The 27,677-nt window shown below is 40.6% G+C and overlaps 2 protein-coding genes and 1 long non-coding RNA gene across 6 annotated transcripts in view; 2 read left to right on the plus strand and 1 right to left on the minus strand.

Moving 5' to 3' along the window:
- Window positions 1–393: 393 nt before the first annotated feature.
- Window positions 394–14,691, plus strand: slf2 (SMC5-SMC6 complex localization factor 2). 2 transcript variants are annotated; one of them, XM_041948161.1, is made up of 21 exons: window positions 394–532; window positions 1,258–1,292; window positions 2,785–3,329; window positions 3,437–3,682; window positions 6,428–6,473; window positions 7,211–8,472; window positions 8,606–8,688; window positions 8,786–8,899; window positions 9,002–9,169; window positions 9,682–9,787; window positions 9,891–9,978; window positions 10,076–10,217; window positions 10,327–10,414; window positions 10,528–10,704; window positions 11,352–11,446; window positions 11,588–11,675; window positions 11,798–11,911; window positions 12,077–12,154; window positions 12,276–12,362; window positions 13,295–13,363; window positions 13,496–14,691. In XM_041948161.1, the coding sequence occupies exons 1-21, from the start codon at window positions 498–500 to the stop codon at window positions 13,910–13,912; spliced, it is 4,083 nt and encodes a 1,360-aa protein (XP_041804095.1). In that variant the 5' UTR covers window positions 394–497; the 3' UTR covers window positions 13,913–14,691. The 2 variants fall into 2 exon arrangements, with proteins under 2 accessions (XP_041804095.1, XP_041804096.1); XM_041948162.1 differs by lacking the exon at window positions 1,258–1,292 and having other exon boundaries at window positions 424–532.
- Window positions 14,692–15,970: 1,279 nt separating this feature from the next.
- washc2c (WASH complex subunit 2C) lies at window positions 15,971–27,092 on the plus strand. 3 transcript variants are annotated; one of them, XM_041947297.1, is made up of 31 exons: window positions 15,971–16,098; window positions 17,289–17,432; window positions 17,586–17,750; window positions 17,919–17,987; window positions 18,177–18,350; window positions 18,467–18,560; window positions 18,650–18,711; window positions 18,820–18,876; window positions 18,968–19,066; window positions 19,190–19,274; window positions 19,460–19,519; window positions 19,641–19,765; window positions 19,882–19,972; window positions 20,106–20,159; window positions 20,248–20,430; window positions 20,532–20,686; window positions 20,819–20,929; window positions 21,504–21,596; window positions 21,683–21,784; window positions 21,883–21,990; window positions 22,088–22,257; window positions 22,434–22,557; window positions 22,852–23,271; window positions 23,401–23,529; window positions 23,625–23,726; window positions 23,881–23,955; window positions 24,230–24,289; window positions 24,787–25,014; window positions 25,126–25,827; window positions 25,918–26,089; window positions 26,212–27,092. In XM_041947297.1, exons 2-31 carry the CDS (start codon window positions 17,289–17,291, stop codon window positions 26,355–26,357), a joined length of 4,359 nt encoding a protein of 1,452 aa, XP_041803231.1. In that variant the 5' UTR covers window positions 15,971–16,098; the 3' UTR covers window positions 26,358–27,092. The 3 variants fall into 3 exon arrangements, with proteins under 3 accessions (XP_041803231.1, XP_041803232.1, XP_041803233.1); XM_041947298.1 differs by having other exon boundaries at window positions 19,644–19,765; XM_041947299.1 differs by having other exon boundaries at window positions 18,971–19,066.
- LOC121613709 overlaps window positions 18,828–27,677 on the minus strand; it is a 30,539-nt gene continuing 21,689 nt past the window's right edge. The window contains exon 3 of the long non-coding RNA XR_006007211.1: window positions 18,828–20,675. This is a non-coding gene — a long non-coding RNA (uncharacterized LOC121613709). The remainder of the gene's footprint in view (window positions 20,676–27,677) is intronic.

Genomic DNA, 27,677 nt, shown 5'->3' on the forward strand with positions numbered 1-27,677 from the left:
CATATAAACTTGGTATTTCACTCGGATGGGTGTGTTTTTCCGGGACGCAGTGCACGCTTCAGCGAGCGCCGTGATAGTGTCAGCCTATGAGTGCACTGCGTTTAGTCGTGGGTTACTTTATGTGATAACCTGCGTCCGCCTTTGTAAAAATGCATAACAAGAATCCATAACGATTTGGTTTGATGGAAATGAGAACTTGGACCGAGTGGCTAAATACAGTATAGCCATCTAAATGTCACTATATTTAAGCATTACTTAGTTGTACATGTTTTTGAGTATAAAGTTCTGAGAGTCAATATAAGACTTCATCCATGATATTTTAATATCTTATCCAAAAAGTGACGAAATCCTTTATGTGACGCAGGACGTAAGGTGCCGCCCCCGGGTGAAATACCAAGTTTTTAGTAGGTACCGCCGGGGAAGACCGTACTGATGAAGTGAGTATAGTCCGTTATTGTCGCTGTCTGTGCTTATAGACAGTCTGCCAAATACACAAAATGAGAAGAGCAACAGAAAATCGAGGAAACACTCGGTAAGAACATCTACGGACTTCGACTGCATTCCATTGCTAAGCTGTCGGCGCGTTAGCCAGCTAGCTAAACAGAGCACTTCCTGAAACAACGACTTGCTAACATTCAATTTTCAGATTCAGCTAACGTAAACGTAAACAGTTTTAAAACGCTAGTAAGGTTGGCCGTGCACTGTGAGGAACACCGCCATGTAGTCGTGCTCTGAAAGTACGGAACGCTCAAGCAATCATTATCGCTAATAACACTGCCATGTTGTTTTGACTATGTAAACACGTCCGGAATACCAGTTTACTAGCTAACATGTATGTATATAAGCTTATGGCTAGCGTTAGCAAGCCGCTTTCAGTTGCCAGCATAACACTGCAAATATTTATTGCTGTTACTGTTACTATGTGAATGCTAAGTTACGTTTTTGTGATTGAGATTTTGTGGTGGTGGTACCGTTGAATAGTATGTCAACGCGACGTGAAGGTGAAAGCTAAATGCCTTAATCCTCAAAGTATGTGCCGCTGGACCTGTGTAGTGACTTCACGTCGCATGCTGTGATTGGTAGCCAAGCAGAAATTGGCAAGCAGGTATCTTCCTTGTTTCGTGTTGTGTTTTGTCGCTTTCTGCGACACTTTGTAACTTAGTATTTGAAAACTGCAGAGCTGAGTTGTTGTCGTCTTGGTGACAGACCAGTGATTATCCAAACATGATCAGCCTCTCCTCTCTGGCTTTCTTGCAGAGCTCTTTCAGAACACTTTTCCCCGAGGAGTAAAGGTGGGTCACTGTGTCAGATCCAGCATCTTCAAGTGCTGATATCTAGGAAAATAGTAGATTTAGCTAAATCTACACCGTGATGCTTGCGCTAATGTAAGCATTTTTTCATTGTTTACTTGAACCTACTGTGTAGTGAGGGCGGGAACAGCACTATCTGTTAGGCTATCAGTTTTTAAACATAAACATTTAGCCATGTGTATTTATTAGGTACCTAAAAAAATAAAAGAAAAACTGCAACCACTCTGCAATAAATTAATGACAGTACTAATGTCATTATAGTTGTATATTTAGAGGTTAAGATATTGCAAATAAGTGACTTTTTTTATTTGATTTACCTTTGTGGCCAGTGAATATATTTAGTCTGTATTGCTGAAACACACCCATCACTATATAGTACATGTCAGTTGAGTTTGTTGTATATGCTGTCGGGATTGATGTTTGGATTTGCAGTTGGTCGTTTTCTAACTCAAGTACAGATTGCATGAGCCATGTGCATGGTGTTAAATCATTAGTCTGATGTTTTCCAATAAGTGTAATATAACACTGTGCATTGTTCTGGTGACATACCAGACAGACATACCATTGTTCTGGTGTTTTACTCATTATTATAATTATGTAGTTGTCATTTGCAATGTTGCCTGACATGCTGCACGAGATGCTGTAAATTCCTAATTTCAGTTTCTTTCTTTTTTTTTCTTTTGTGATAAATGCTAGACTCCAGTCAAGTTTTGGTAGCAGTGTGGGGAAAAGCGACCCAAATGGGTTCAGGTCCACTTACACAATACTATCAGTAAAAGTAACAGTAGTCATAGGAGTCTGATGTGATGTGATTAAACCAATCTGGCCCTGAGAGCAACTGAATCAGAAAACAGAAATCACTCTCACTTATACCTATTTCTAACTCCTCCTAATGTGGAGCTTCAATCCAAGTTCAGTCACATCAATGTTAGCTTTTGGCTGGCCAAGGCATTTTTGCTTTATTGTCAGTGCTTTCCACTGCGCATCACTGCCCTCTGAAATTTATTGGCCTTTTCACTGAATATACAGTGAATATCAACACACCACTGTGCCACTAGATACACTCACAGTTTCAGACTTCTCTCATTCTGTTAACATTATATTCTGCAGGTCACTTAAGGTCAGTAAAATAAGATGCATAATAACATGAATATATAACAGAAAATATGTAATTATGATGATAGCAAATATAAACTAAACGCAATCGATGTTATTAAATACCCATGAGTAAATACAGATTGAACACAGGATAAATATTCCCCACAGCAGTCAGGAACCCTCTGGAAAAATGAGGTTTGTTTGTACTGTTTAAAACTTGACACATGAAAAAGAGACATGTCACATGATGGGTGGATGGGCCCTGACTGGCTGATAAATTGTAACATGCCAACCTTTTCACTCCAGAGTATTCACTGGCACTGATTCTTTTGGAGACTTGACACCATAATGAACAAATGTTTCCTCTGTGTTTCAGTAAAGGACCTCAGACTTAAGGGGCGCTCCCTACCCCATTTCACACCTCAAGAGTTTCCAATGAAGCCTTCTCAGGTCCCTAACCAGCTTCCTCACCCACCGTCCAGGAGAATGTTGCCATTTCAAAGCCATGAGCTGTGCCATAGGGACAGATGGGGTCCACCACGGCACCCTCCTCAGTATCTGGGACCAATCTGTTCCTCAGGGTACGTTCAAAGCAGCCCAACTAGCATTGGTTCCTCAGCGAATAGGCCCCATCCCACGCCAAGGGACAGACAGGGTCCTCTACATCACTCCGCTCAACCTCCAGGGTCTTCCTACGCAAGACCTACTCCAGTCAGTCCAACTAACAATGGAACTACAGCTAATAAGCCACAGCCCCTGCTTTCTGGTGTTTTTCATCCTGCATCCCCCCCATTCATGAGGGATTCAGGCAACTACATTTCGTCCTCCCACATGAGGAGAGGTCAAGTGACTGAATCAAAGGACACTTTGTCTTACTCTGGAAGAAAAAATGTAACTGCACAAAGGCAAGAATCAAAAAAGGTAATCTTTTCTCTTTTCAAAATGAAGTGAAACCTAGATTTGTTTTTGTTTATCAATTGTGCTATAGCAGTCATGTGATGCTGAAATGTTGTGGCTATTATTGTTAGGCTCAATCCAGCGATTCGAAGACTTCCATGCATACTGTCCAGCTCCACGGACCCCCTGTGACCCCATCACTCAACACTACAGCAGCTCGAGAAGGTTGCCCACTGCCCCACTCAGACTTTGAGCACTGGAGTTCTGGTAACAGCCGATGGCCTCCGAGGGGCCACCAGCCTTCTTCAAGTACCCAGTCTTCTGACAGGGGTCATCATTCCAGTTTACCCACCCTCAGCCGTGTGGCCCCTTGCCAGGTGAAGTTTATCGTATATTTAATGAATCATCAAGTTCAAGTTTAGGGCTTTGATAATACATTTTGAGATTTTTGCCTCTTGCCCCTGCAAGCCGAGTCTCAAGCCAGGCTTGTTTAGCTGGGGCCAGAGTAATGCTCACTTGGGAAAGGCATGGTGAGTTGTTCTCAACCTTGGTAATAGGATTTTTAAAACAAAGAGGCAGGTGATACAGCTTTATAATCAGACTGAATTTCCATTTTGTTTGACCTCGTCTGACTTTTTCTGTTGGGGACATGTTATTTTGCCCCTAATCAGCCAGTAATGAGGGATATGTCCAGCCCACCATGATCAGTCAACACAGAAGCTGCAGTAGCGGTTGCTTAGATCAGCTATCTTTTTTTTTTTGTGATCAAATTTTTTACTTTATTGACAGATAGCATATGCAGCAATACAGAAAAAGATGACAACCAGTGCCTCTGAACAAGAGCAATATGCATGCCAAGAATAGAACAATAACAATAGAAAATAATTAAAAGACCGAAAAAGAGGAAAAAAAGGAGAAACATCCCACCCCACCACACCCCACCCCACCCCAGTCCAGTCCAGGCCAGGCCATTACTCCTAGAAATAATTAGTTTAAAAGGCTTTTGAGGTGTACAGACAGTGATTGCCACATTTCTATTGTTTTCTCTTCCGCCCCATGCACTCGGGCTGTTGATACTCCCAGGTACACAGTTTCTAGATACGTTAGAACCCATATTTGAAAAGAAAGCAAGTGTGGAGGCTTGCAATGCGTGGCCACCAGCTTTTTTTGCTGCTGTAACTCCAGCTAATAATGCTCTCTTTTGGTTCAACCTTAAACCCAAATTAGAGAGATCATTTAAAATGAGGGTAACGGGCGAATGAGGACAATCAATTCCAAATATCTTTGAAAGGTTGGAGGCTACAATCCCCCAGAATCTGGCCACCGGGGAGCATTCCCAAAACATATGAAAGAAAGTACCATTAGAGTCAGCAATCATTTTCATAAAGTAAAGTTTCCTCGGTGTCAAGTACACTTGGTGGACAAAGTTATAATGTATTTGCTGGTGATCAGGATTCCTGGATGCTAATAATATGTTGGACCAGACTTTGTTCCAATCAAAAGCTGGGTCCAGATCAAGGATGTCAGCCCTCCATAAAGCATCTAATGCCAAGGGATGTTGTGCATGCTGTAACATTTACCGATTTTTGGGAACCAAACCACTTGTGCCTCTTGTGCTGAGTAGAATTTTATGAAATGAGTGTGGTGTGAGAGGACTCTGTAATGGAACTCCACTAGCCTTTAGAGCTGATCGCAGTTGCAAATAAAAGAAAAAAGAAGAACGTGGTAAATTAAATTTTGAGCATAATTCTTGAAAGGAATGTAAGCCCTCATTCCCATAAATGTCCCCCAGTACACGCACACCCCTGTCTTTCCAGCAAGGAAACCGAATAGGATGGCCACCAATCAAAAGTCTAGTATTTTTATACAGCGAGGAACCGGGGTTCCATGCAGAGGGGCATCCACACAGCTTCTCCGCTGATCTCCATATCGATAACGTTTGTGAGACAATAGGGCCGAACTCCCGACAACATTGAGCTATGGATATGTTTGAAAACAAAAGATCTGGGAGAGAACGAGGGCTCACCAAGCTCTCCTCCAGAGCACGCCAAGACACTGGCACCTCAGGCCATAGCCAGGTTAATAATGGTCTAAGTGTAAATGCCCAACTGTAAAGTTTAAAATCTGGAAGAGACAGACCCCCAGCCTGTCTCTCCCTCTGCATTGTAGAAAGACTGATGCGAGGCCGTTTGGATTGCCATAAAATATTTTTTACTACTGTCTGCAATTTACTACTATAATACTGGGAAGGCGGTGGGACAGGTAACATGGAACTGAAAAAATTTACTCTAGGAAGAATGTTCATTTTAATTATTGACAACCTACTCTGAAGTGAGTTTGGCAATGTAGACCACCTGTCTAAGTCAGAAGTAATTTTACTGAGTAAACTGTTCTAATTGTTTTTGGCTGTCGCTGGAATTGAAGGAAAAATTTCTTTCCCCAAATATGTAAAGTTTTTGACAACTGGAATAACTGTTAATGCCTCCGTCCCCCAATAGGGACGGAGGCATTAACCATTGCCTGATTTAGCGGTAACAAAGCTGATTTAAGCCAATTTATTTTAAAACCCAGATAATTTACCATACCGATCAAAAATGGACAAAATATGTGAGAGACCTTGCACAGCGTTATTGAGATACAATAAGACATCGTCAGCATATCGTCACCTGCATCTTTACGCAGGATCGTAAGCTGTCATCTGTGAGCGCTTGCGATGTTTGTTTGAAAACGAATGAACTCAAATAAAATACATTTTAAGTAAATGCTCATTAATTTTTTTCAGGAGCCGCATCAGAGGGATGAAATTTTTAATCCCGTCCACAAAGCTCTTGGTGGTTTGGTCCTTTTTCCAACCAGGGAAAGGGCCGACAATAAACACAACACGAGACCTGCTGGAGATCTTAGCAGTTATTAGATCTTAAAATCTTAGAGAAGTTAAAGAGTATTTGCCATGTGTTTAGTCAGGCAGTTTACTGATATTTACTGATTATCTCCTGGAAATATGCCAGTGTTGAACAGCTGGTTGTTTTAAATTATTCAATACATGAATTAGGTGTAGCTTGGTCTTTGATAGTATAGGGTGCATAGTAGTGCTGTTACTGACTTTTCTTTTTCTTTTTTAGGACCAACAACATAAAGGAACATCTCCAAGTGAAAAGTCAATTTCAGGTAATACTGTCAAGTAAATCACTACACTACTTAATTTATACATAGATGTGTAAATGTGCATTTGTTTTTGCTTTGGTAGTTATTATAAAACTGGACATAAAATTCAGATATAAGCCCTACAGATCAGTACACGTTACCTTTTTGCTCTGTTTGTTCTTATTTGTTCTTCTCTGATTATAAACATCCAAATCCACTACTGCAGGGCAAAAGTCACTTTAAACTTTAACATTTGTAACACCTTTATTGATCTTGTTCTTCCTATTGTTCTTATTTGCACCCTTATTGTTCTTATTTGCACCTCCATTTGCTGCCCCCCCCTTTCTGTATTGCTCACATGGAGATTTGATTAACTCTTTCCATCTTCCATTTTGCTACTTCATACTTATAAAGCTGCAATATTTAACCTTATTGGCACTTCAGTGACAACAAGCACTGGATGTTGAATTTGTAAAATTGTTTATGTCTACTTTGAACCTTTTTGACCTGTACGTAATGTGAAATCCCTTTACTTGGCTGATGGAGATGGCAGTGGGATTGTCTGACATGTCTGGATTGACATTATTCTGTAGCAATGTTTAAGGGTCAACAACAGTGCCGTGTTAGATGTGTCACTATAGTCCGCCTAAACAGCTTTAAACTTCTTTAATGTTCCCTTCTTTCCTCATTATGTATATTCATGTTTTCTCTGTGTAGTATTTGTAAAAGAAAATATATTATTTGTCTTTTTCTGTCTCCAGCAATGACCCATTACTCATCTCAGAAGAGGCGCAGGGAGTTTGAGGACTGTGACGACAGTGCCAAGAAACCATGTCTTCTGAGTACAAACTCAGAGCAGACACCAAAACCCAATGTTGGCAACTCACTCAGCACTTCACTGGTGTGTCAGCCATCATCGGGGCCTTCTTCAGTTATGGAGCTGTCACATAAAACCACCGACAGCCATCTGTGCACAGAACCAGCATGTGGCCAATCAAACAACTTGGAACTATCATCCATGTGTAAACCCACCCAGTCATCCTGCACATCACTGTCACCCAAACCTTGTATAAAGAGACAACCATCAATTGGGGCAAAGCAAGCCTTTATAAGTTCCTCACAGAATAATACTCTGAAGATAATAGATTTGAAATCATCTTTAAAGTCAGGTGAAGGAAATTTGAGGAAAAGAAGTGAGGAGAATGATAAAAGGCATAAATCAAGCTCTTTGTTATCCCCAGATGTTCCCCAGAAGGACACTGGTAGCTCACATCGTTTTCAGTTAGGCAGCCTCCACTCTCATCATACTCACCGTAGTACCTCAGTCTTACCAGCCAAGACAGTGAACAGTGATAATCAGGTGGAGGAGAGGAGAAAGTTGGACAGTAGCACTGCCAAACCAGCCTCAAAACCAAGTTCACGTTCTCTGAGTTGTCGCACGATAGAACACAACAAAACTGCCCGCTCACGAAGACCTGTTACAATCCCTGATGATATAGATACGCTTTTCACCCCTGATCCCATGACCTATGTGGTCAGCCCTGCCCATAAGACTGCAAAGCCCAAGACAAATGGGGGAATGATCAAACCCACTTTAGAGAATGGTTTGTCTAGCACTGTGTCCAGCCCCAGTACTGTCACACAGCTGAACGAAGAAGGTGTTAAATCTGATGTGAAACACACATCTGTCAACAGCAATGCAAGAACAAGCTCTCCAGAGACTGACACTGCTTCCTCTGAACAAACTTCTAAATCTCATGGTTCTCAGTTTCCACTTCTGGAGGTAAGAGGGGATGGTAGAAAGGAGGTAAATGAAGAGGATCTTATAGATGTGGAGCTGGACCTAGGCCTGAGCTTTGCGTTAGATTTGGATCTAACCCAGAGCTCTCATAGCAGTGAGGAGGAGGAGCTGCTTTCCTTGCAGGAGATGATGGAGCGTGTTACCAAGCCTCCAGATACCCCGGAGAAGGGAGCCTTCTCAGAGCCCAGTACACCAGGACATAGCAGCTGCCATTCAAAAACCGTAAGCTCCACATGACTTGTCTTTTTTTGTACATGGTTTTATGTGTATGATCATCCAACTCACTGAGTTAAAGGACAAGCAAAACATGCATCTTTGTTTGGATCTTAAGTGTTGTTTGTTGTGTTTCCCACAGCAGCCACTGCCATCCACCACAAAGTCGTGCATCTACAAGAACAACCTTGATCTGATGCTGAGGGAAATGAACACCAGTAAAAAGTATATTATTCAGAAAACTAGCATTACTGTTCAATCTGAGCTACAGTTGCTGCACAGGAGAGGAGTTAACTTTCTCCAAATTCTTTTCTACCATCAGAGCTAAAGCTGTTGAGACAGAACTTCTAACTGCATGTGAAGAGAACTTGTTGAGAATAGCTGAATATGAGGACACTGAGAAGAACCAGGAGGAGGGCATCTCCACTGAACACCAGTAAGGAACGCAGAAGCACAATAAACCGTGTCACTGGGATACAGTTGTTGCACAGTAGTTTACTTTAATCTGCATTTATATATTTTTTTGTCTTTTCTTTAGGGAATTCCTGCAACGTTACTCATTGATGTCCAGTACAGACAGGGAATTACCTCCAGGAGAAATAGTGTTCAACCTGGAGAAATTTGGCCAAATCTTCAACCATGATACGTTACAGCTCAGACAGTACATGGTCAATCCACAGGGGAGAGCACAGAAAACACTTCTTTGGTGAGTTTTGTTTGTGTATGTACACATCAGAGCATCATATCTTGGTAACTGAAGACTAGATTACAATGAAATTTGATATGGGTGATCATTGTCCCCAGGGCCATTCTTCAGTTTTTCTGACCTGTCATTCCAGACCAGTTTTGGCTCAAATTTTCCACTTGACCCTTGAAGTATAATATATGTAAACACTATATGTAATATACTATGAAAATGTAATGATCAAATTAGCAAGGCATGTTCATGCTTCCCAGAGGATGAGCTTTTTCTGTTTTGGGCACAGCTTTCCTCTCGGACAATCCTTAGGCCATTATGTGAACTTGTCTCATTCACTCATTCTTAGCCTCACCTCTGGAAAAGAAAATCTTAAGTGTGTTGCTAGTTCCATCTAGCACTTTATACTGTGGGATGCATTGAACATTGCAGCCTCTTTTGACCATTAGCAAAGCTCTGGACCGTTTTTTTTAATAATTAATTATTCTGATCTTTGCATATGTCCCCCTGCCCTCTGCCAGGTCCAGCCCTGCTCAACTGAGATTGCAGGTAAATATTGGATTGTTCCAGGAAGCTTATGACTGTTACTCACCCTGTCCAACTCAGGTTACCCGTTTCCTATTTAAGGTAAGTCTTACACACACACATACACATACACATACACCTGTACCATCTCAGTAGTGATTTTTGTCAAAATGTCAGAGCTGCAACAATTGTTCTTTGTTGACAGATGATGTCAGTCCATAATGAGAGGATGGTATCCGAAAAGATACTACAGGCCCTATGTGACATTGCCTGCACTGCTGCTTATAAGATAGGTCAGCACCCCCCCACACACACACACACATTCACACAATATTTGTATTTCCTCGCTATTGTTAAGACATTGCTGACATGTTTGTCTGTTTTTTTTAGTGAAACATGGAAGCCAGCTGTTTAACGTGTGGGTGCCCAGTTTGGCCGATGTGGCGCTGGTCCTGATGAATATGGGAGCTGCTTTTGTTACTCTCTTCCCTTTTGAGAATTTGCAGCCTCCATTCACCGAGGGAGATTTGCTGTAACGTTCCTCTTTATTGCCTTACTCGAATTCCTCAAAGCTTAAGATAGGAGCTGAAATTTGTTTGATGTCTTCTTTCATGCAGTTGAATTTGCGTGTGTTTATGCAGGGAGGACGTCTACATTAAAAGTCAAAGTCCCTCTAGCAACAATGAACAGGACACTTTCCCTGAACACAACTGCAACAACATTTTGAAGGTGAGATGCAAAAGGAAACAGATAGCTGACAGGAACAGCTGTTTGCAGAGAAAGCAGTTTCACCATTCAGACCATTTACGACCTGGTTGTTTCTCCTGTGTTCTTGTCTGCAGTACCTGTCTTACTGTATGGACCTCTGTCCACGGGCGTACAGCGACGTTGAGCTGCTGTTGCTGCTAACTGTGGTGGGAAGAGTTTGCCTGGACACACGGCTCATCCCCCAGGCCAGCGTGGAGCTGTACCCTCTACAGTACAAAATTGTCAACAACATCAGGGAGTGGAACACCATGGTCAGTTCATATGTTCCTCTGATTACTTGAGTTTGATGTTGCAACGGAATAGTGAGAATCATAGATTACCATAGAAGCACGAGTAGTGTTTACTTTGTCAGCATTTTTTAAAAATCTAGTCTGAAGCCTTTATACACCAGGGACGTGATGAATAAACAAGAGAAAAATGCAAAGTACTCAGCAGTGGATATTTCAACATTAGTAGGAATATTGCATAGCAAATCAGTGCCATATCACGTGAAATAAACTCATTTGCATTGCAGTGAATTGTGCGCCAAAGCTTATCAGACAGAACTCTTTAAAACTTACATATTTTGTAGTTTAGTTTTTGTTCTAATTTACTTTGAATCATTAATTTTTGCAGCAGAAGTGTATAAAAATGTGATATGATCATATCATTTCTATTTACTTCCACTGATGGTTGATAAAATAATATTGAATTATCACCAATTCCTACTGCATTTAAATATACTTGGGAATTATTTTGGTTAATAGAAATTATATGTATTTTTTCTCCCTACACAGAAATTCACTGAACATTGGGTCATGAAAAATTGGTTTTAAGTCATGGAAATCATTTGGCCAAAATGTGTGTGAATCCTGTTCCCTTATTCCCTTTATTTATTATTGATCTTCAATGTTTCCAGCTGCCCAGAATCTGCCAGGCCCTGACTGATCTGACAGATGACCACCACAACATGTGCCTGTTAGTTCAACTGCTGCCTGACAACACACGTGGGAAGTAAGTCCTTTCATCTGGTCTTCTGTCTCTGATCTGCTTATGTCTAGTTTTCCTGCACAATGAGTGTTTTTTGTTAAAGATATTTCATTTGATTGTATTGTTTGTAAAATGGTACACAAAATATTGACTTTTTTTATATAGGCAACTACGTCGACATCTGAGCCTGTCTATGATCTCTAAACTGTTGGACGGAAAATGTACTTACAGACCTAAAGAAAAAGAGATTCAGGTAATGTGCTTCAGTGTGTAACCTAAATACAGTTTCCTTTACATTATCTAAATGACTTACAATGCAATTAATGTATTCAATGATGTACTGTTTTCCCCTTCCTTGTTTTCTGCCATGCTCAGCTCTCTGAACTGAGGCTGTATCTGCCCCGTATGCAACCCTCCTTTCTCCGAAGCATGCTGAGCTCCTCCATCAGGAGTGACAAAGTTGAAGACATGGCCAACCTAGACCAACAGGTAAGGATGTGGTAAATGCCTTTCTCTTCAAAATGTTACAGCCTAATATTTGTTTTCATGTCTACTTTTCTTATTATGTGTAAGTAAAAGAATCTTATATTGACAGACTAATACAGACTCATATAGTTATAACAGAATTATAACAGATTGTTTATCGTGTTTTAGTCCTACTACCTCTGCTACAGCCTTCTGACCTTGGCAAAAGAAGCTTCCAATTTTCAGCTCTTCCCAGCCCATCAAAAGGTATGACTTCATTTCATTTTCTTTTTTTTTTTTTTTCCTGGTCTCCCCAGCTTTCAGCTAATCAATCACGGGGGTCTTAAAATCCTGTAATATCATGTTTCCCTTTCTTTGTGGCTTGTAGAAGCAGCTGCTGGTTCTGTCCTCTCAGCTGGAAACACATGTTAAGTCTGACATCAGAGAGAGCGAGAAGTGTCTTTACCGGAGCAAGGTGAGTATGATGGCAAAAAGAACTGCAGGTGTTTGTATGTATCCATTTGCTTTGATAAAGAACCAGATGCACAAAAAACTTTTCAAAATTTTCTACAACACCTTAAGAGGTTGTGCAGCCCTTTCTATCAGTTTTGAAGTTTAAACTTAAAGCCACCAGCTTATAAATCTTGTAGTCAGACCTGGTGACCTGTATCTCCCTGACAACCCGACTCCATCCACTAGGCTCCTGGAGGAAAAGGCCTACTCAGAGGGCCATCACACAATAAACAGCAAAAATATATACTCAGCTTCTGCCTAGTCCACACTTTTTTAAAACATAGCTTTTTCTATGCATTTTAGCCCTTCATTTCCTTTGGAAACACAAGGTAGCTACCTAAGAATTATTTTCACAAAAAATGTAATCATAAAAATATGATTTTGTAATAAATTGAGCTGGAGCAGCAACTTAAGATAAGTATCTTTATTGACTAATCTCTTGATAATTTTCTTAATTAATCTAAAAATCTCAAAAATATCTCACATTTTTCGAGAGCCCAATGTGACATCTTTAGAAACCAAAACCCAGATGTTCCATTTACCATCATAGAAGACATAGATAACCAGCAACTATCCACACATCTTCTTTTGCTTGATTAATCAACTAATTGTTTCAATTTTAAATGCCATTGTTTTGTCCCTGTTCTGTCAGTCATAAGTGTTTGCGCAGCACTACACTCCAGTTATTTTAGGTACCTGTTTATCCTTTCAGGAACTAGGAAAGACTTATTTACTATTTGCTAATTCATCTTAATAATTGCTGTCAATAGCAATGACATTAATACATTATTGCTGCCTTGATTTTAAGATGCAGTCATGCAAGCCATTTAAAATAGGATGAGGTCACTAGAAGAAGTATGTTTACCAATGTCCACTTCCCACTTGTTCCTGCAGTTAAAGGACCTGGTAGCCAGGATCTACACCAAGTGGCAGATGCTCCTTCAGAGAACCAGGCCTCTCCATGTACAGTATTCACACACTCTTATATGAATATTTTATCTACAACCTTTCCTTCTCCTAAAAGATAAAAATAGTGGTCAGTTCAAGAGTCCTCAAAAGATGTTTTAACTCTGATTTACAATTTTCCTCTTATAGGGTAAGTTGTATGATTATTGGCAGCCTGCAGATGTAACAATAAGCAGCCAAGAAGAGCAGGAAATGGACAACAGTGAAGTTGGAGAGGGGTCTGTGATGGAGGATGATGACGAAGAAGAAGAAACCAGTGGAACTGAACAGAATGACGTTGTTATGGCCACTGAGGAAGAAGAGGGAAAGGACGACTTGGACAATACATGGGACAATACGAAGCCAGAAGAAACAGAGGGAGACGATGCAAAGGATGATGCAAATGAAACAGAGGAAGCAACAGAATTGGCACATGAGGAGCTGAACCAAGAGATGCCAGAGATGGAGCCTCAAATACACATGGAGTCCCAAGTGATGGATGAGACTGAAAATGTAGAGAGTGCTGAGGTGGAGACTGAAAATGTTGTTGCGAACATGACCAGGTAGCAGCATGTGCTTTACTGTCATACAATTTTCTTTTCAGGGCTTTTATTGCCATTGCCTTACTGTTGACTTACACTCAATTTGCACTATTTGTATAACAACCCTAACTCCCATGCTTCATTGTCAATACAGATATTAATTGTATATTTCTAAGTAAAAGCATTTTTGAAGAGATGACAAACTTTGTCGAGGGCTGAGGCCTCATCTTTTTGTTTTTTTGCTGCACAAGAAGCAAAATACTGATTTATTGTGTGTCTTTTTTGAAAAAAAACTTTGTTTATATGTTCAGTAAATTACTTCTGCCAGGTGCAATGTGTAAATATGTGGGTACATACATTATGTGGTGCATGTACATACTGCAGTTGAGTGCCTACAAAAAGCTGTGTTTATTTGGAGGGACATTTTTAGATTGTTTATTCTTCTGTCCAGCTGTGTTCATTTGTTAAAATATAACAATTTCTCAAAAATACTTTATTTATTGGTGCAAATGTTTTCTTTAGCTGGGTCTGGGTAACTGAAAAGCTGACTGTATGTATCATACTAAATTATGCTGCAAATAAGCCTCAATGTGTTTCCGTTTCAGGTTGATTTGCAGCATAATTGATCATATATTTGTTAACCAGAATTTAAAATAACTGATTTGTGTTTCCCGTGACCCCAACTGCCTCATCTGTTTGTCACTGTTGGCAGGGTCTGGACCATGAAACATTGACAGGAACACTGTGCACATACATATTATCTTGTTTTTTGATTTATTGTTAAAATTTCACTTTTTCACTGTTCAATGTGTGCTTTTTTTTAAATGTCCGTTTTTGGAAAATACATTTTAAAAAATACAAACTTTTTTTTTATAGCTGTTGCAAAATACAGGAAATAAAACTTTAACAAAAATCTTTGTTGCATTTATAAAACATCTCAGGCGAATGTAGTCTACTTCTATCATTGTTACCAGCATTTATAGTAACCTTCCTAATATGCAATAATAACAATGCTAATGTTTTTTGATAGCATCCACAACTTTGCAAACCCCTGAGGCTAAATGTGTCCTCGTTGATTTTAAAGTGATTATTGTGTTGTCTGTTGGGTAAACAGATTTGAATTCACCATTTTGCACTGGACTTGCAGTATATGCATATAATCACAATCATTTGACTTTGCATCATACATCCTGTCTTACACCAAGCTTAGTCTCAAGAAACTTGCGTTGTGAAGAAATGGAATGTGTAAAATTGATGATTAGCATTAAGCATGGTTTATCACTTTAAGTACAACCCCTCTTTCTCCCACCAGTTTGCAGTCACTTGCTTGAGGCTCATATCAAACTGCCATTTTTCAAACCTCTTACAACGGAATTTCTGCTCAGTGGCAATCATCCTATCTGCAAGGGTCTTTGTCGTTTGATTACCCCATAGATACAATCAAATTTCACATAGAGTCTCTCATTTTGTTTGCCCCCTGTGTTACACAGCTAGAGGAGGAGCCATAAAATGACATCCGAATGAGCTTGGATACCAGATTCTGGTCTTTTGCACTACATCCGGAGATTGCATTCTCAGTTTTTATTCTCAGTGTTACTGATATTGCTAAACGTGTTACTGTCTTGTACTTGGTCAATGTACCCCACCTGAGCGCTGTTGTTTGGAATGAACCAATACGGTGAAGTAGATTTAGTCACATTAACTGAATTGAATGTCATGATTGGGTGCTGAAAATACGGCTTTCTATTTCTAATGCAAGCAGGAGGTGAATGCAGAGTGAGAACCAACAGCATATTAAGCAAAAAAGTAAGCATAAAAAAATGTTAAAAAATTCTTTGATTTTAAAGATAGTGAAGTAAATAACAAATAGCGTAGGCAGAGAATAAACCAGCATAAACATCCACAACTCTGGATATAAATCACAGGTTGTATTTACTTTTCTAATGAATAACATAGCCATGTGTGCAATAGTCCCAGGTTAACAGGCTGAAGAACTAGCTTTGCTTCGACTGTTGGTTTGTTCCACTCCGCCCCACTTTCACTGGGTTGCTAGGCAACGATAGTCAGGTGACTGTCTGCAGACAGAACATGGCTGACCTGTCAGAAGACCAATGAGGGAAAGGCCAGATTTAGCATAATCGATCTTATTTTTTACGTCGTACCTGATCACAGTTGGCCGTTGTGGACAGCAGTTGACCGGAGGTATTCAAGGTAAGCATCAGAGCGCTCAAATTTGGCCAGATATATTAGTCTGTGTTGCTTGAAACAGCTGTAGCTAACGTTGGTGTTGGCTAGCTAAGTTAAGCTAGCTGCTAGCCAAACAGTGCCCGCTTTCTCTTCTAGTAGCAAGTCAATTTAAATGTGAAAAGAGGAAATGGCATATTGGCAACGTTATATGGTCACAACAAGTTGCCTTCCGCAAATTTGTAACGTCATTGCGAAAGTCAAACCTAGCTTCTTGCACCGTTAAATTTAGCTGTAAAACTACATTAGCTAAAGGAAATCTAAGTTAAAATTTGAAACAGCTTAATTTCAGTGACTCTGCAAACCGAAGTCAACATCTAGTGTTACACACACAAATACACACACAGTCCCCTCATGAGCATGAAATCAGAGGATCGACACTTTGAATTTATTGTGTCATCAGGTAGTTTTTGGACTTGGACTGGTGAGATTGAATCTGACTCCGCAGACATAATATGAACACATCGCACATTCAAAAACATCGGGATGAATGATCCCCGTGCCTTGTTTAGTTAACGGAGGGAGTTTTTAACCTTTGACCAGGGCACAACACTTCACAGTGGTTGTTCAGTTGATGGGGGCATCTTGTATTTGGCCTCGCTGGTAGGCCTGATTCTGTGGAGGAATACCAAAGTCCTGTCACAGACCTTATTTTCTATGTCAATTATTGGACAGGTTTTGTTAGAGTAGATGTGACAAGCCATTTTAGAATGTTTTCAATGTATGTTTCTTTTTTTAACTGATGTAATCTTTATCTGTTTGTGCAGTAAACATAGGGCGTATTATTATTATCTGTCCATTATCTGTACTCTAACAGAGTGTTCCCAGTCTTCACAGTCTGTGGAGCAGCTCCATGCCTTGTTTCTAGATGATATCATTACCACAGATTAGGGCTTGGCCTTTTGGAATAACTATTCCATAACATCTATATAGAGCTGCCTGAATTATATTTCCTACAAGAAGTTTTTACATTCAAACAGTCTCTCGGCTGTTTAAATCTAGCAGGGACTGGTTCAAATATACAAATTGAAACTGCTATGTGAGTTACATTATTACACAAGAAGAATCATTTTCTCCCTTGTTTATGATTTATTTATGACAGGTGTTTTAAAGCCCTTCTGAATGATTAATTCCATTAATAAATGATCTGGTTGCAGATGAGCGGGTTGCGGGAGGGAATAGCAAATGGCTCAAGCAGGAGTGAACACTTAGAGAAAGATGCTCATATTTGGGAGAGACCCTGGACTCTTGAAGAGATGCGGCAGACCAGTGCCAACTGGTCCTTGGCAGCTGACTCAGGGGTAAGTCAGAAACTTCCTCTCAAGCTAGGCCAAGAAAACAGTAATTCATCATCATCTTTTCCCAAACATTCAGAAAAATGTTGTAGAAATCAATAGTTGGGGGGCTTGGGAAATGTGTACAGCTTTGGTGTAACTTTTTGTTTTTCTTCACAGCTCTTCCTGTTCCTCCAAGACTTCTCCCAGAGAATGCTGTCAAAGACGCATGAGATTGAAAAGCAGTTGGACAGTCTGATCTGTGACACAAAGGCCACAGACAGCTGCTTGCACTCCGTCTTTAACGACTTTCTCATGCTTTCCAACACACAGTTCATAGAAAATGTAATGTATATACGTTTTTGTTCTACTTCAGTTTTTCTATAATGTCACATTTCAGTCTTTTGGTTTGTTTTGTCTTGTAAAAATATTGCAGGACATCTTGCAGCAAACTTAACAGAATGTAATCTGCCCGGTAACATATATGTATTTTTGCTTTGTACCCTGTTCCAGAGAGTGTATGATGAAGAGGTAGAGGAGACTATTCCCAAGGCTGATGCATTAGAGAAGCAGCCTGAGCAGGTATAAAGAATTCTTCCTTTCTGCTCCTTACATTTGCTGGCATGGAGTACAACTCTGACCAACTAGCATAATACTGAGTAATGCTCCTCAGAATTTATTATTTTAAGGCTAATATGGCCACACTACTCAGCACACGTTATCTACAAGTCCTGTACTGCTGTGTGACAGTCATTTATGGTTTCCCTTAAGGAGAAAACTCGAGAGCAGAAAGAGGCAGAGTTGATCCCTAAGATGCAAGAAGCTGTAAACTATGGTCTGAGAGTGCTGGAGTCAGCCTTTGAGCATCTTGACATCAAAGCAGGAAACTCTGACTCGGAGGATGAGGAGGTCACAGACAAAGTGGAGGCCATCCTGGAGCCCAAGGTGAGCTCTAACGCTTGAAGCAGGATTAATGCACTTACTGCAGAAAGGTGTGTGATAACGTATGTTTACATTAAGGTACTTTAGCCCGTGTGTCTGTTTTCGCCCTTGTCTTTTAGGATCTTTATGTGGACAGGCCACTTCCATATCTGATTGGTTCCCAGGCCTTCATGGAACAAGATGATGTTGGACTTGGTGACCTCTCAAGTGATGGTAATATACTCATGACAGCTTCCTCAGACACTCGTACATTATAGGGTTTATTTTCCTCATCTACTGCATGTGTATGATTGTCTTTCCAGAAATGTCAGTTGACAGTGACCGAGACAGTGTCATTGAGAGTGAAGATGGCAAAGAAGCAGTTGTAAGATATTTTTATCCGTTTTCTTTCACAGCATTTTTCAAGGTTTTTATTTTTGCACCTCTCAAAGGAAAATAACCACTTGACTGCATTAATTTGTTTATTTAACAGCATTCAGATGAGGACTTTGATCAAGAGGAGGAAGGAGGTCACAATAATATTAAGAAGGTAAGCTGCCTGCTTGCTTGCCTGCCAAACACATTAAAGAGTACATTTAAACAACTTTCTAATTTTGGATTCTTCCCCCACATTCACCCAGAAGTCATCCATATTGAGTTATGAGGATGATGAAGAGGAGGAGGACGAGGATTCTGACATATTTGGAGAATCAGACAGGGATGATGACGACGACACAAAGGTACACCTGTTATAACTTGCTCTGGTAGTGAGAGAGATATCTTTGTGAGTGGATTGTTTGTAATTCTGTCTGAAATCATTCTGATAGCTTACTTTTCTTGTTTGTTTATTGTGTCACATTCAGAACACAGGCCCATCGTCTTTTGCCGATGAGCTTGCGGCCCGAATCAAAGGTGAACCAGCTAACAAACCAGAAGGAGATCGCGCATGTAAGTCACTGTCATGATCAACCAACTGGTAGTATGTGTCTCACTTTTTTAGTCTTCCCAGTCTTCGTACTTACTTTGGGGAAGGGACAGCATCAAAGTTTACATTTGAGATTTAAGTAATGAGTTCGATCATTGCATGTGCATGCTCATGGATTTTGTGTTTCTGCCATGTCATGTCTTGGAAGCATTGGCATCTAAGAAGAAAAGTAAAGGCAGGAAAGAACCAAAGCCTGCAAAGGCACAGGGTAGGACTTTCATTCATCATCAGTTCAGTTTATTTTTTGGTTCCATTTTGCAAGTTATTTCGACTGCAGGCCCATTGTTACTCAGTATGCTGCTCCATACTGTTTATGTTTATTGGAACAGCAGCTGAGGAGGACAGCGATGACATGTTTAAGCCACCAAAGATGGATGATGATGACTTCTCCCCATTTGGAGGGAAAAGTGGCCTCTTCAGTGGAGGGAGAGGCCTGTTTGACGATGATGACGAGGTATGTTAAACTGAATGATAGGCAGAGCTCTTTGTTATTCAGTCCACTTATACATTACATAAATTCTAGGCTGCAGTCAGAATTTGATTTGTGCTGCATTATGTTATGTCATTCAGGGTGATCTTTTCTCTGAGGCACCAAAACCTCCTGTGTATGAGGAGAAGAAGGAGCTGAATGAAAGCATGAAAAGCAAAGGTCAAAGTGCAGGTATGACCGACTGTCTTGACAGATATGTGCAAAGACATATAGATAAGATGGATAAGATAAGATAAGATGGGTTTAACCATATAGAATAAACTGGACTAGCAGATTGCCACTGAACTTTTATTTTCTCCACTAGAATCTGACAAACCTGGAAAGAAGATTCCAGCTGGTGCCATTTCAATATTCCCAGGTAGTAGCATTTACTTGTGTGACAGCTAATATCATGTCCTTCTTTGATTTGTTATCCTCAACCAAACCAAATCATGTTCTCTCCACAGATGACAACCTGTTCAGTTCAGGGAATAACTCTGATCCAGTGGAGAGCAAAGAGAATGGAACTCCAGCTGCCTCTAAACAGGTTCCTACATTAGCTGGTGGACTAGGAGGACGTGGGCTGTTCGATGAGGAGGATGAGGATGATGACATCTTCGGTAGTAAAAGCCTGAAAAATTCTGACTCTGGTAAGTGTGTGAGAATGGGCCCTTCAGTGCTGCAGTCCAAGTTCAGATGGGAGCCTCACCCATCAAACCTCTGTGTGTTGGTTGTTCTCCTCCTCTTTCAGCTGGACAGGAGAAACCCAAACCCAAGAAAGCTATTGACCTCTTCGATGAAGATGATGAGGATGGTGATATATTCAGTGAGAAGTACAGTGCGCCAGCTCCGGCTCAGAGCAAGAAGGAGGTAGTGGAAGAGCAGGTCAAACATCCTGAGAAAAAGGTAAAGATTGACATTCACATGTGGGTTGTACATGATGACTTGCAATATAAATAGCTTTTGAATTAAATATTATGTTTGGAACATCTACATAATGTCGTTTAGCCTGTGTTGATGATTCATTGCTATGTTTAGATGCCTGCAGGGGCCATCTCCATGTTTGGTCCGGGGACTAAAAGCTTGCTCAGTGAGGGTCTAAAAAAACGGCAGCCATCTACCAGCGAGGAGTCTGAGAAATCTGAGGAGGTCTGAATAGATCGTTGTCTAACAATATACTCCAGACAAAATCAAGTTTGGTGTGTTTTCACGTGCAAAATAACAGATCTATTGACCACAAATTGGCCTTCAATAACCACAGTGTGTGCAGGCTGTCTAGCATAAATTGGTAACCACTTTGGACTGCCCTCTATTACTCAAACAACTGGTTTAGGTCACAGTCTATTTCCCATTTTTATTTACAGTTATACCAGTTTTAGTGTAACTCCACATTTACTTTTTGTTTTGAGGTCATGCATTCTCCTGCAGTGACTCAGATTTATTTATTTAGGCATTTATCAGGCATGGATGCCATTAAATGAACTGACCTAATTGCAGTCGGTGTATTGATGTTTGCTCGGAGTTCATATTCAAGTGCAGTCTGAGAAAAGGCCAAATTGGATTTTCTGGAGTACACTTCTTGCCTTTACTCCTGTCGATGCAGTTCAGTCCTCTTTGCTCTGTACCAGTATTTTCTTTCAAACCCAAAATGTCATTTGAAAAGGCAGTTTGAATTTAGAAAGCCATTCATATTAAATTTATATCTTCATGTTGTCCATTTCAGAATGGGCCTGCTGCAAATGCAGGGAAGGCTGCTGTCAAGCAGACTCAGAAACCCCAGACCAGAGGCCTCTTCTCTGATGATGAAGACACAGAGGTGAGGCTCTAAAACTTAAGAATAAAAATGTGAAAATCCATTATCATACACTGTATGTACACTGTGTTTGTATCTGCCTTCCATAGGGATTCCCAGCCATCCCTAAGAGCCAGTCTAAGCCTGAACCTACGAGCCTGGGCAAAACCAGCAAGGCCCCTTTGACTTTATTTGACGATGAGGAAGAAGAGGTGAAAATGCGTAACCAGTATTTCACACAAACGAAATCGAATGTTAGCCTTGTTAATGCTGTGAGTACATAACAATAATCCGGTTCTTCACCTCACAGGACCTGTTCGCATCTGCAGCTAAATCTAAACCAAAACCTAATCACACTAAATCCTCCTCAATGCAGACCAGTACGGCTTTGTCCAGCTCCCTCTTCAGTGATGACGAGGTAAGAGAATACAAAAAGTCATATTTCAGTGCTGCATATCAACATTTAATGAAATGTGCAATATGATGTATTACTTTCCTGAATATTTGAATGACAGGACCAGTGGATGAGTTCGAAAAATAGTACTGGGAAGACAGAGGTCAATACAGGAGGGATGAAGCCCAGTCTCAGTGCCCCCTCAAGTCTGCCCAGTGCCAAAACTTCTCTCAAAAGCAGCCTGTTTGACGACGAAGACAATGACCTATTTGCTCCAACAAAAGAGTCAAGGTATGTACACTTGTAATGATGTCATCATGCTCATAAAGAGTGCAACAACATGCCTGCTCCCTGCTAAAAGTAGATTTAAATCCCTTCCATCATACTTAATAAAATAAGGTTCACTTTTTGAAACATTGTATCGCCAGGAATTCTTATCTGTCCTCTTTTTCTGTCCCCCTTCGTAGTCAGAAGAAGCCTCAGAGAGTTGCACTCCTGTTTGAAGATGACGGTGATGATGATGAAGACAAAGGACCCCTCTTTGGCATCAAACCTGCTGTCAACACAAACACTGCAGCCCCAGCTGCTAAAGTGAGTGCACTAACTTATTGTACTGTATTTATCATGAACAGTCTTGTTCTGAAGCTTGTTTCCACTCGGCTTTAAAAGCAGTTTAATCAGTACAGAGACTCAGAGAGTTCTCTCACCCCCTGGAGGACCGCTGAGATCCCCCAAACAGAAAACATCAAATTAAAAAATCACAATGGCTGTATGAGTTCGTCACACAACAGTGATATTTAAAATTTGAATCCGAGTTAATTTATTACACCATTTAATTTGCATCTCCTACTCTGAGATTAAATTTTAATTACCTGTATTCTTCAGACACCTACTGCAGCCTCTCAGTCATCCTCCCAGTCAGAGGTATCGGAGGAGGTTTCAGTTTCGAGGACGGCAGCAGAGGACAGGCCTTCAGAGCAGGAGAAGCCAGCAGCAAAGACCCCTGAGTCGCCCCTGTCATTGCCCTCGCCAGAGAGCAGTGAAAGCAAAAAGAAGCCTGCTGGAGCAGTCAGTCTTTTCGGAGGCATTAATGTTCTTGCCAACAAGCAGACAAAGAGCCCACTGGGTGACGGTGGCAATGATGACAGCTTCCTCTCTAAGGACAGCCCGCCCCCAAATGTTAAGAAGGAAGAGAAATTCAAAACAAACACTGTCAGTCTATTTGATGATGAGGAGGAAGATGAGTCCGATTGGAATGAACCGATATTCACGGCAAGGAAACCTACAGCAAGAAACCCACTAAAGGTTTATATGATTTACAGTTAAACCTCAGAATAGTGTAAAGAATTTATTTAGTTGCATCAATGTATCGTTTCTCCTGCAGCCAAGATATGAAGGTGTGAGTTTTGTTTTTCTTTTTTAATTTTTAAATAGCCAACAGAGGAGCAACCACAAGCAAAGAGCACAGGTGTGTTCCAGGACGAAGAGCTGCTGTTCAGTCAGACGCAGCAAAAGGACAATGACCCAGATGTTGACCTCTTTGCCACCTCAGGGAAAGCTGCGGTCAGTATGTTAGACATTCTTATCTGTTTGTGTATCTCTGCGCGCGGAGGTCTTTCACTAGCAGTTAAGGATACATGACTGTGTTTACTTTTTAGAGCTCCAAGCTCAGCTCAGTGAAGCCAGCAGCACAAAGTCTGTTTGCAGATGACGATGAGGATGACCTCTTCAGCTCCATCAAGCCAAAGGCTCCTCCTCCGGTAGACATATATATTAGAGTTATGCTGAATTCCTGCTTAATTACCATTTTATATTGCATTAGATTCAGATCAATTCAGCTGTGTGAATAGTCATTTAACTTCACAAACTAAATATAACTTGGAGAACTTTTCCCTCTTTTATTTTCATTCTCAGAAAGAAGCAGAGAAGCCCAGTAAACCTAATGACAGAGCACCTCTGGCAAGTCCAGAATCCATATCAGAGATTCAGGTGAGTCTACTGTAAGCACATGTAGCACCAATAATATCATGGACTGTTTCATTTCTTTGAGCCATGAACACATATGCCTGTGTGACCATGCAGTTCTGATTTAGGGTTTATTTTTGTTTGTTTAAGCTGAGTTGTTTTGCATACTTTTTGATATGTTGTGATGGACACATCTACCTCTTAATTTACAGCAGGTAGAAAGTGTTTTTAGATGAACACGAAACAAGAAATGTTTTCTTTGGTTAAATTCTGAACCTGCTGTAATCTGACCACACAGAAACCTGCACCAAGTCCTGTAAAACCTAAAGATTCCTCATCAAGGATTGGGAAACTTCAAGTAATATTTTTATTTTTATTGAATTAAATGTCTTAATTTCTGACATTTCAGTCTGATTCCTCCTGAGGAAAGACTTTTCTATTCCCTCTTACATATTGTCTCTCTTAAGGTTTCTCCTGTCTTGGCTTTTTCATATTCCAGTTTAAAAGCTTGCTATGATACACAGCATGAACACCAACATGAACATAATTCTCTGTTTTGATTAGATTTTGCTAAACTGGAAGAATTTGCTGGCTCTTTCAGTTTCTCTTTCAGACTGCTGCGTCTTGCTCTCACCTCATTTCCATCCACAGTCTTTGCTTTTTGTTTTCCTCTGAATGATCATGAAAAGAGATTACCTGTAAATGTGCAGCTTTGAGGTGTAAATTTTATTAATGTAATATGTTTTCAACTAGGAAGTCGGTTTAAATAGTCTTTGGTCAGTGCTCAGGGTCAATGGTGTCTTTTTTTGCCTTGATAAAGGATTATATTGGTCAATCTGATCTTATCATATTCAGGCCAGTCTGATGATCAACCCCGCTGCGCTGCTCCCTGGTGCTGTCCCCAGTCTGCCAGGGGCGGATAGTGTATTCCCTGGCATGGCCCCAAGTTCCTCCTCTGGGGTGTCCAGCTCCAGCCTGAGCCCCAGCCCTGCCACAACCCCTGTGGGAGCCCAGGCAGACCGTGAGGAAGGAGTGAGCTTCGACACCCCAGTCCAGATTACAACACTTCAGAGTGCACACAAGGTGGGTTTTTGATTCCTTAAGTATCATGTCTGTTATTTAGAAATCTTTTTAGTTGCCCTTCTATTGCTCTTATTTCTGATGTGATAATTGTGAGTGCAAATCTTCATGCAGGGTCGTGCCAAAGGTTCCGGACAGCGGAGACCGCAGACCAGAGCAGCGAGGCAGCAAGCAGCACTAAGATCTATGGTGGATAAAGAAGAAGTTCCAGGTGGAGATGTTCCACGGCCAAACCCTAGTCTGTCTGGTTTAGTCTTACCTCCACCAGAGAAGTCCAGTCAGGCGCTTGCCAGTCCAACCCTACCTAACTCTGCTGCACCCACAGCCTCTTCACAGTCTTCTCAATCTTCTGTCTCTGACCCCTCCCCCAGACCCTTTGCATTGACGTTGCCAGTAACCACAAATACTGGAAAGAAAGACTCTAGTAAAGACGGCAGCAGTACCAAGGTGCTGCCGTCTTCTGATGAGGATGACCTTTTTGGCTCCGTCAGTCTGTTTGGGGCCACCTCAGTCACTAACACACCTTCCGCCAGACAAACCACCAAGAGTACACCCCCTCATGCTGCCAGCGATGTGGGACTGAAGAAAGACAAAGACAAAAGCACACTTCCATCCATTTTTGATGACAACACTGATAACCTTTTCCAAAAGGTCAAGCCGAGGTCAACCACAAAGAAAACCAAGGCTTCGTCCTTTTTGGAAGAAGATGATGACGATGAGGACATCTTTGGAATAAGCAACAGTTCCACTCCCACATCCACAACTAGTAAAGAAATCAAGAACAGCAGTAGTTTTTCAAAGCAGGACATCTTCCAGGTACTTTTTTTAGACTATATTGATGGCAGCACTGCCATGTTTTGTGTGCTTTCATGTCTTCCCTCATCAGCTAAATTTCTGTGTTCTCAGGATGAAGTAGCCACTGTGCCTAAAGCTCACAAGAAGCACAAAGAGAAGACCATTGATGCCAGTTTGTTTGATGACAACATAGACATTTTTGCAGACCTGACGGACACTTTAAAGCCAAAACAGAAGTCCAAGACAAAGGGAGAGACCAAGTCAATATTTGATGATGACATGGGTAAGCTACATATAGTAGCTGTATATCATTGCACACGTTTGATACTGTCTGACCCGTGGTCTGCCTTTTTTGAAATTTGCATATTTAACCAAATATTTTGTCTATGTCTCTGTTCTTTAAAGATGACATCTTCTCACCAAGCACAGTAAAACCAGTCACGAAGGCTCCCCATAAATCAAAGAAAACGCCACTGTCTCAGGAGACCAGTACAGCAGCGGATTCAAGCAACACATTTGATGATCCACTTAATGCTCTTGGAGGGAACTGAACTGTTGTGTCTGAGTAGCCAGATTTGTACAATTGTGGATTAGTTCATTTGTCATTTGGATCGCTGAAAGATTGGAGATCGGTTACACTGTTGATAGAGTATTTATTCGTATGAATTCATATAAATACTGTGGCTTATTTTTGGCAGATAAAGTCTTAAATGAAAATGATTCCAGTCATCTTCCAACAGCACTTCCAAAATCATCTCGGCATCAGATCATATTATGTAACAGTTATTATGTACTGTTAATCGTTATTAGACATGATAGCACTTTATAAGCATACCATATGCTTAGCCTCAAAGCCTGCAGAAATTAACAGTAAAGTGTTTTGTTTGTTCTGAAGATGTTTATCCTTTGGCTTTTCCATGTTGAGATTCCACGTCTTTGAGTTTGTGCCATATCATCAGTGTGTTTACTTACTTTCTTAGGCATTTTGACAATGTTTTTATTAATAAGAAATGCATCAATTTCTTAACTTTGGCTGTGATGAAAAAGGAAATTCATTTTTAATAACTAAAAAGAAACATATTTTATGCTATCAAAAATGTGTGTGATTATTTCTAATTCACCTTTTTTCACGCGGGCCGTGTCTGTCTAGACATAAATATTGATCTGTGTTTGATATGAGCAGGAAGCCCATTCCGAAGAAGGGGAACTTGATTATTAACACCGTGTCTGTTTCATTTTTGGATGATTAAGGTTTAGTGTTTTTGCTGAGGTCAGTTTTATTAAAGTTAAAATGGAGAAATTGAAGCTGATCCCTTATTAGCGTTTAAAGAGAACCCACCTGTCTGCAAGAAATTTTATAACCTTTTCCACAGTTGTACCTCAGTAAAAGCTCCAGAAACTCAGGGTGAAGACCTGGCTTCTTTTTGTGCCTTGAGCATGGCATTAAAAGCCTTTTTTACCCACATATAGGACTGGGACCATGTTACTGACATAGGGCTAAACAATTTTGTTTACATATTTGTAAGGTAAAATTTTGACTGCATGTTATCACATTAGAAACTGTTCAACTCCATTGTAAGACATGTTTTTAATGTGGTTATTTTAAGTGTTTTTACATTCACTATTCATTTCTTCAAAAGATGAAGACGACGCTCTCCAAAATCAATCAATCAATCAATCGCTCGCATCCCAGAGTGTCATGCAATCTGATTAGGTACTTCGATTTCTACCATTCCATGTATTTTTACGTCTCTGATCATTACAGATTTAACGAATTCTGTACTATTATATTTATTATACAGAAAATTTGGGACCAGGAGGATGTGAAAGTGACTGTTCTTAACCCAGACACCAATTGTTGTCCCGCCCAC

The sequence above is a fragment of the Chelmon rostratus genome, chromosome 11 (genome assembly GCF_017976325.1).
Source record: "Chelmon rostratus isolate fCheRos1 chromosome 11, fCheRos1.pri, whole genome shotgun sequence".
Classification (NCBI taxonomy): domain Eukaryota; kingdom Metazoa; phylum Chordata; class Actinopteri; order Chaetodontiformes; family Chaetodontidae; genus Chelmon; species Chelmon rostratus.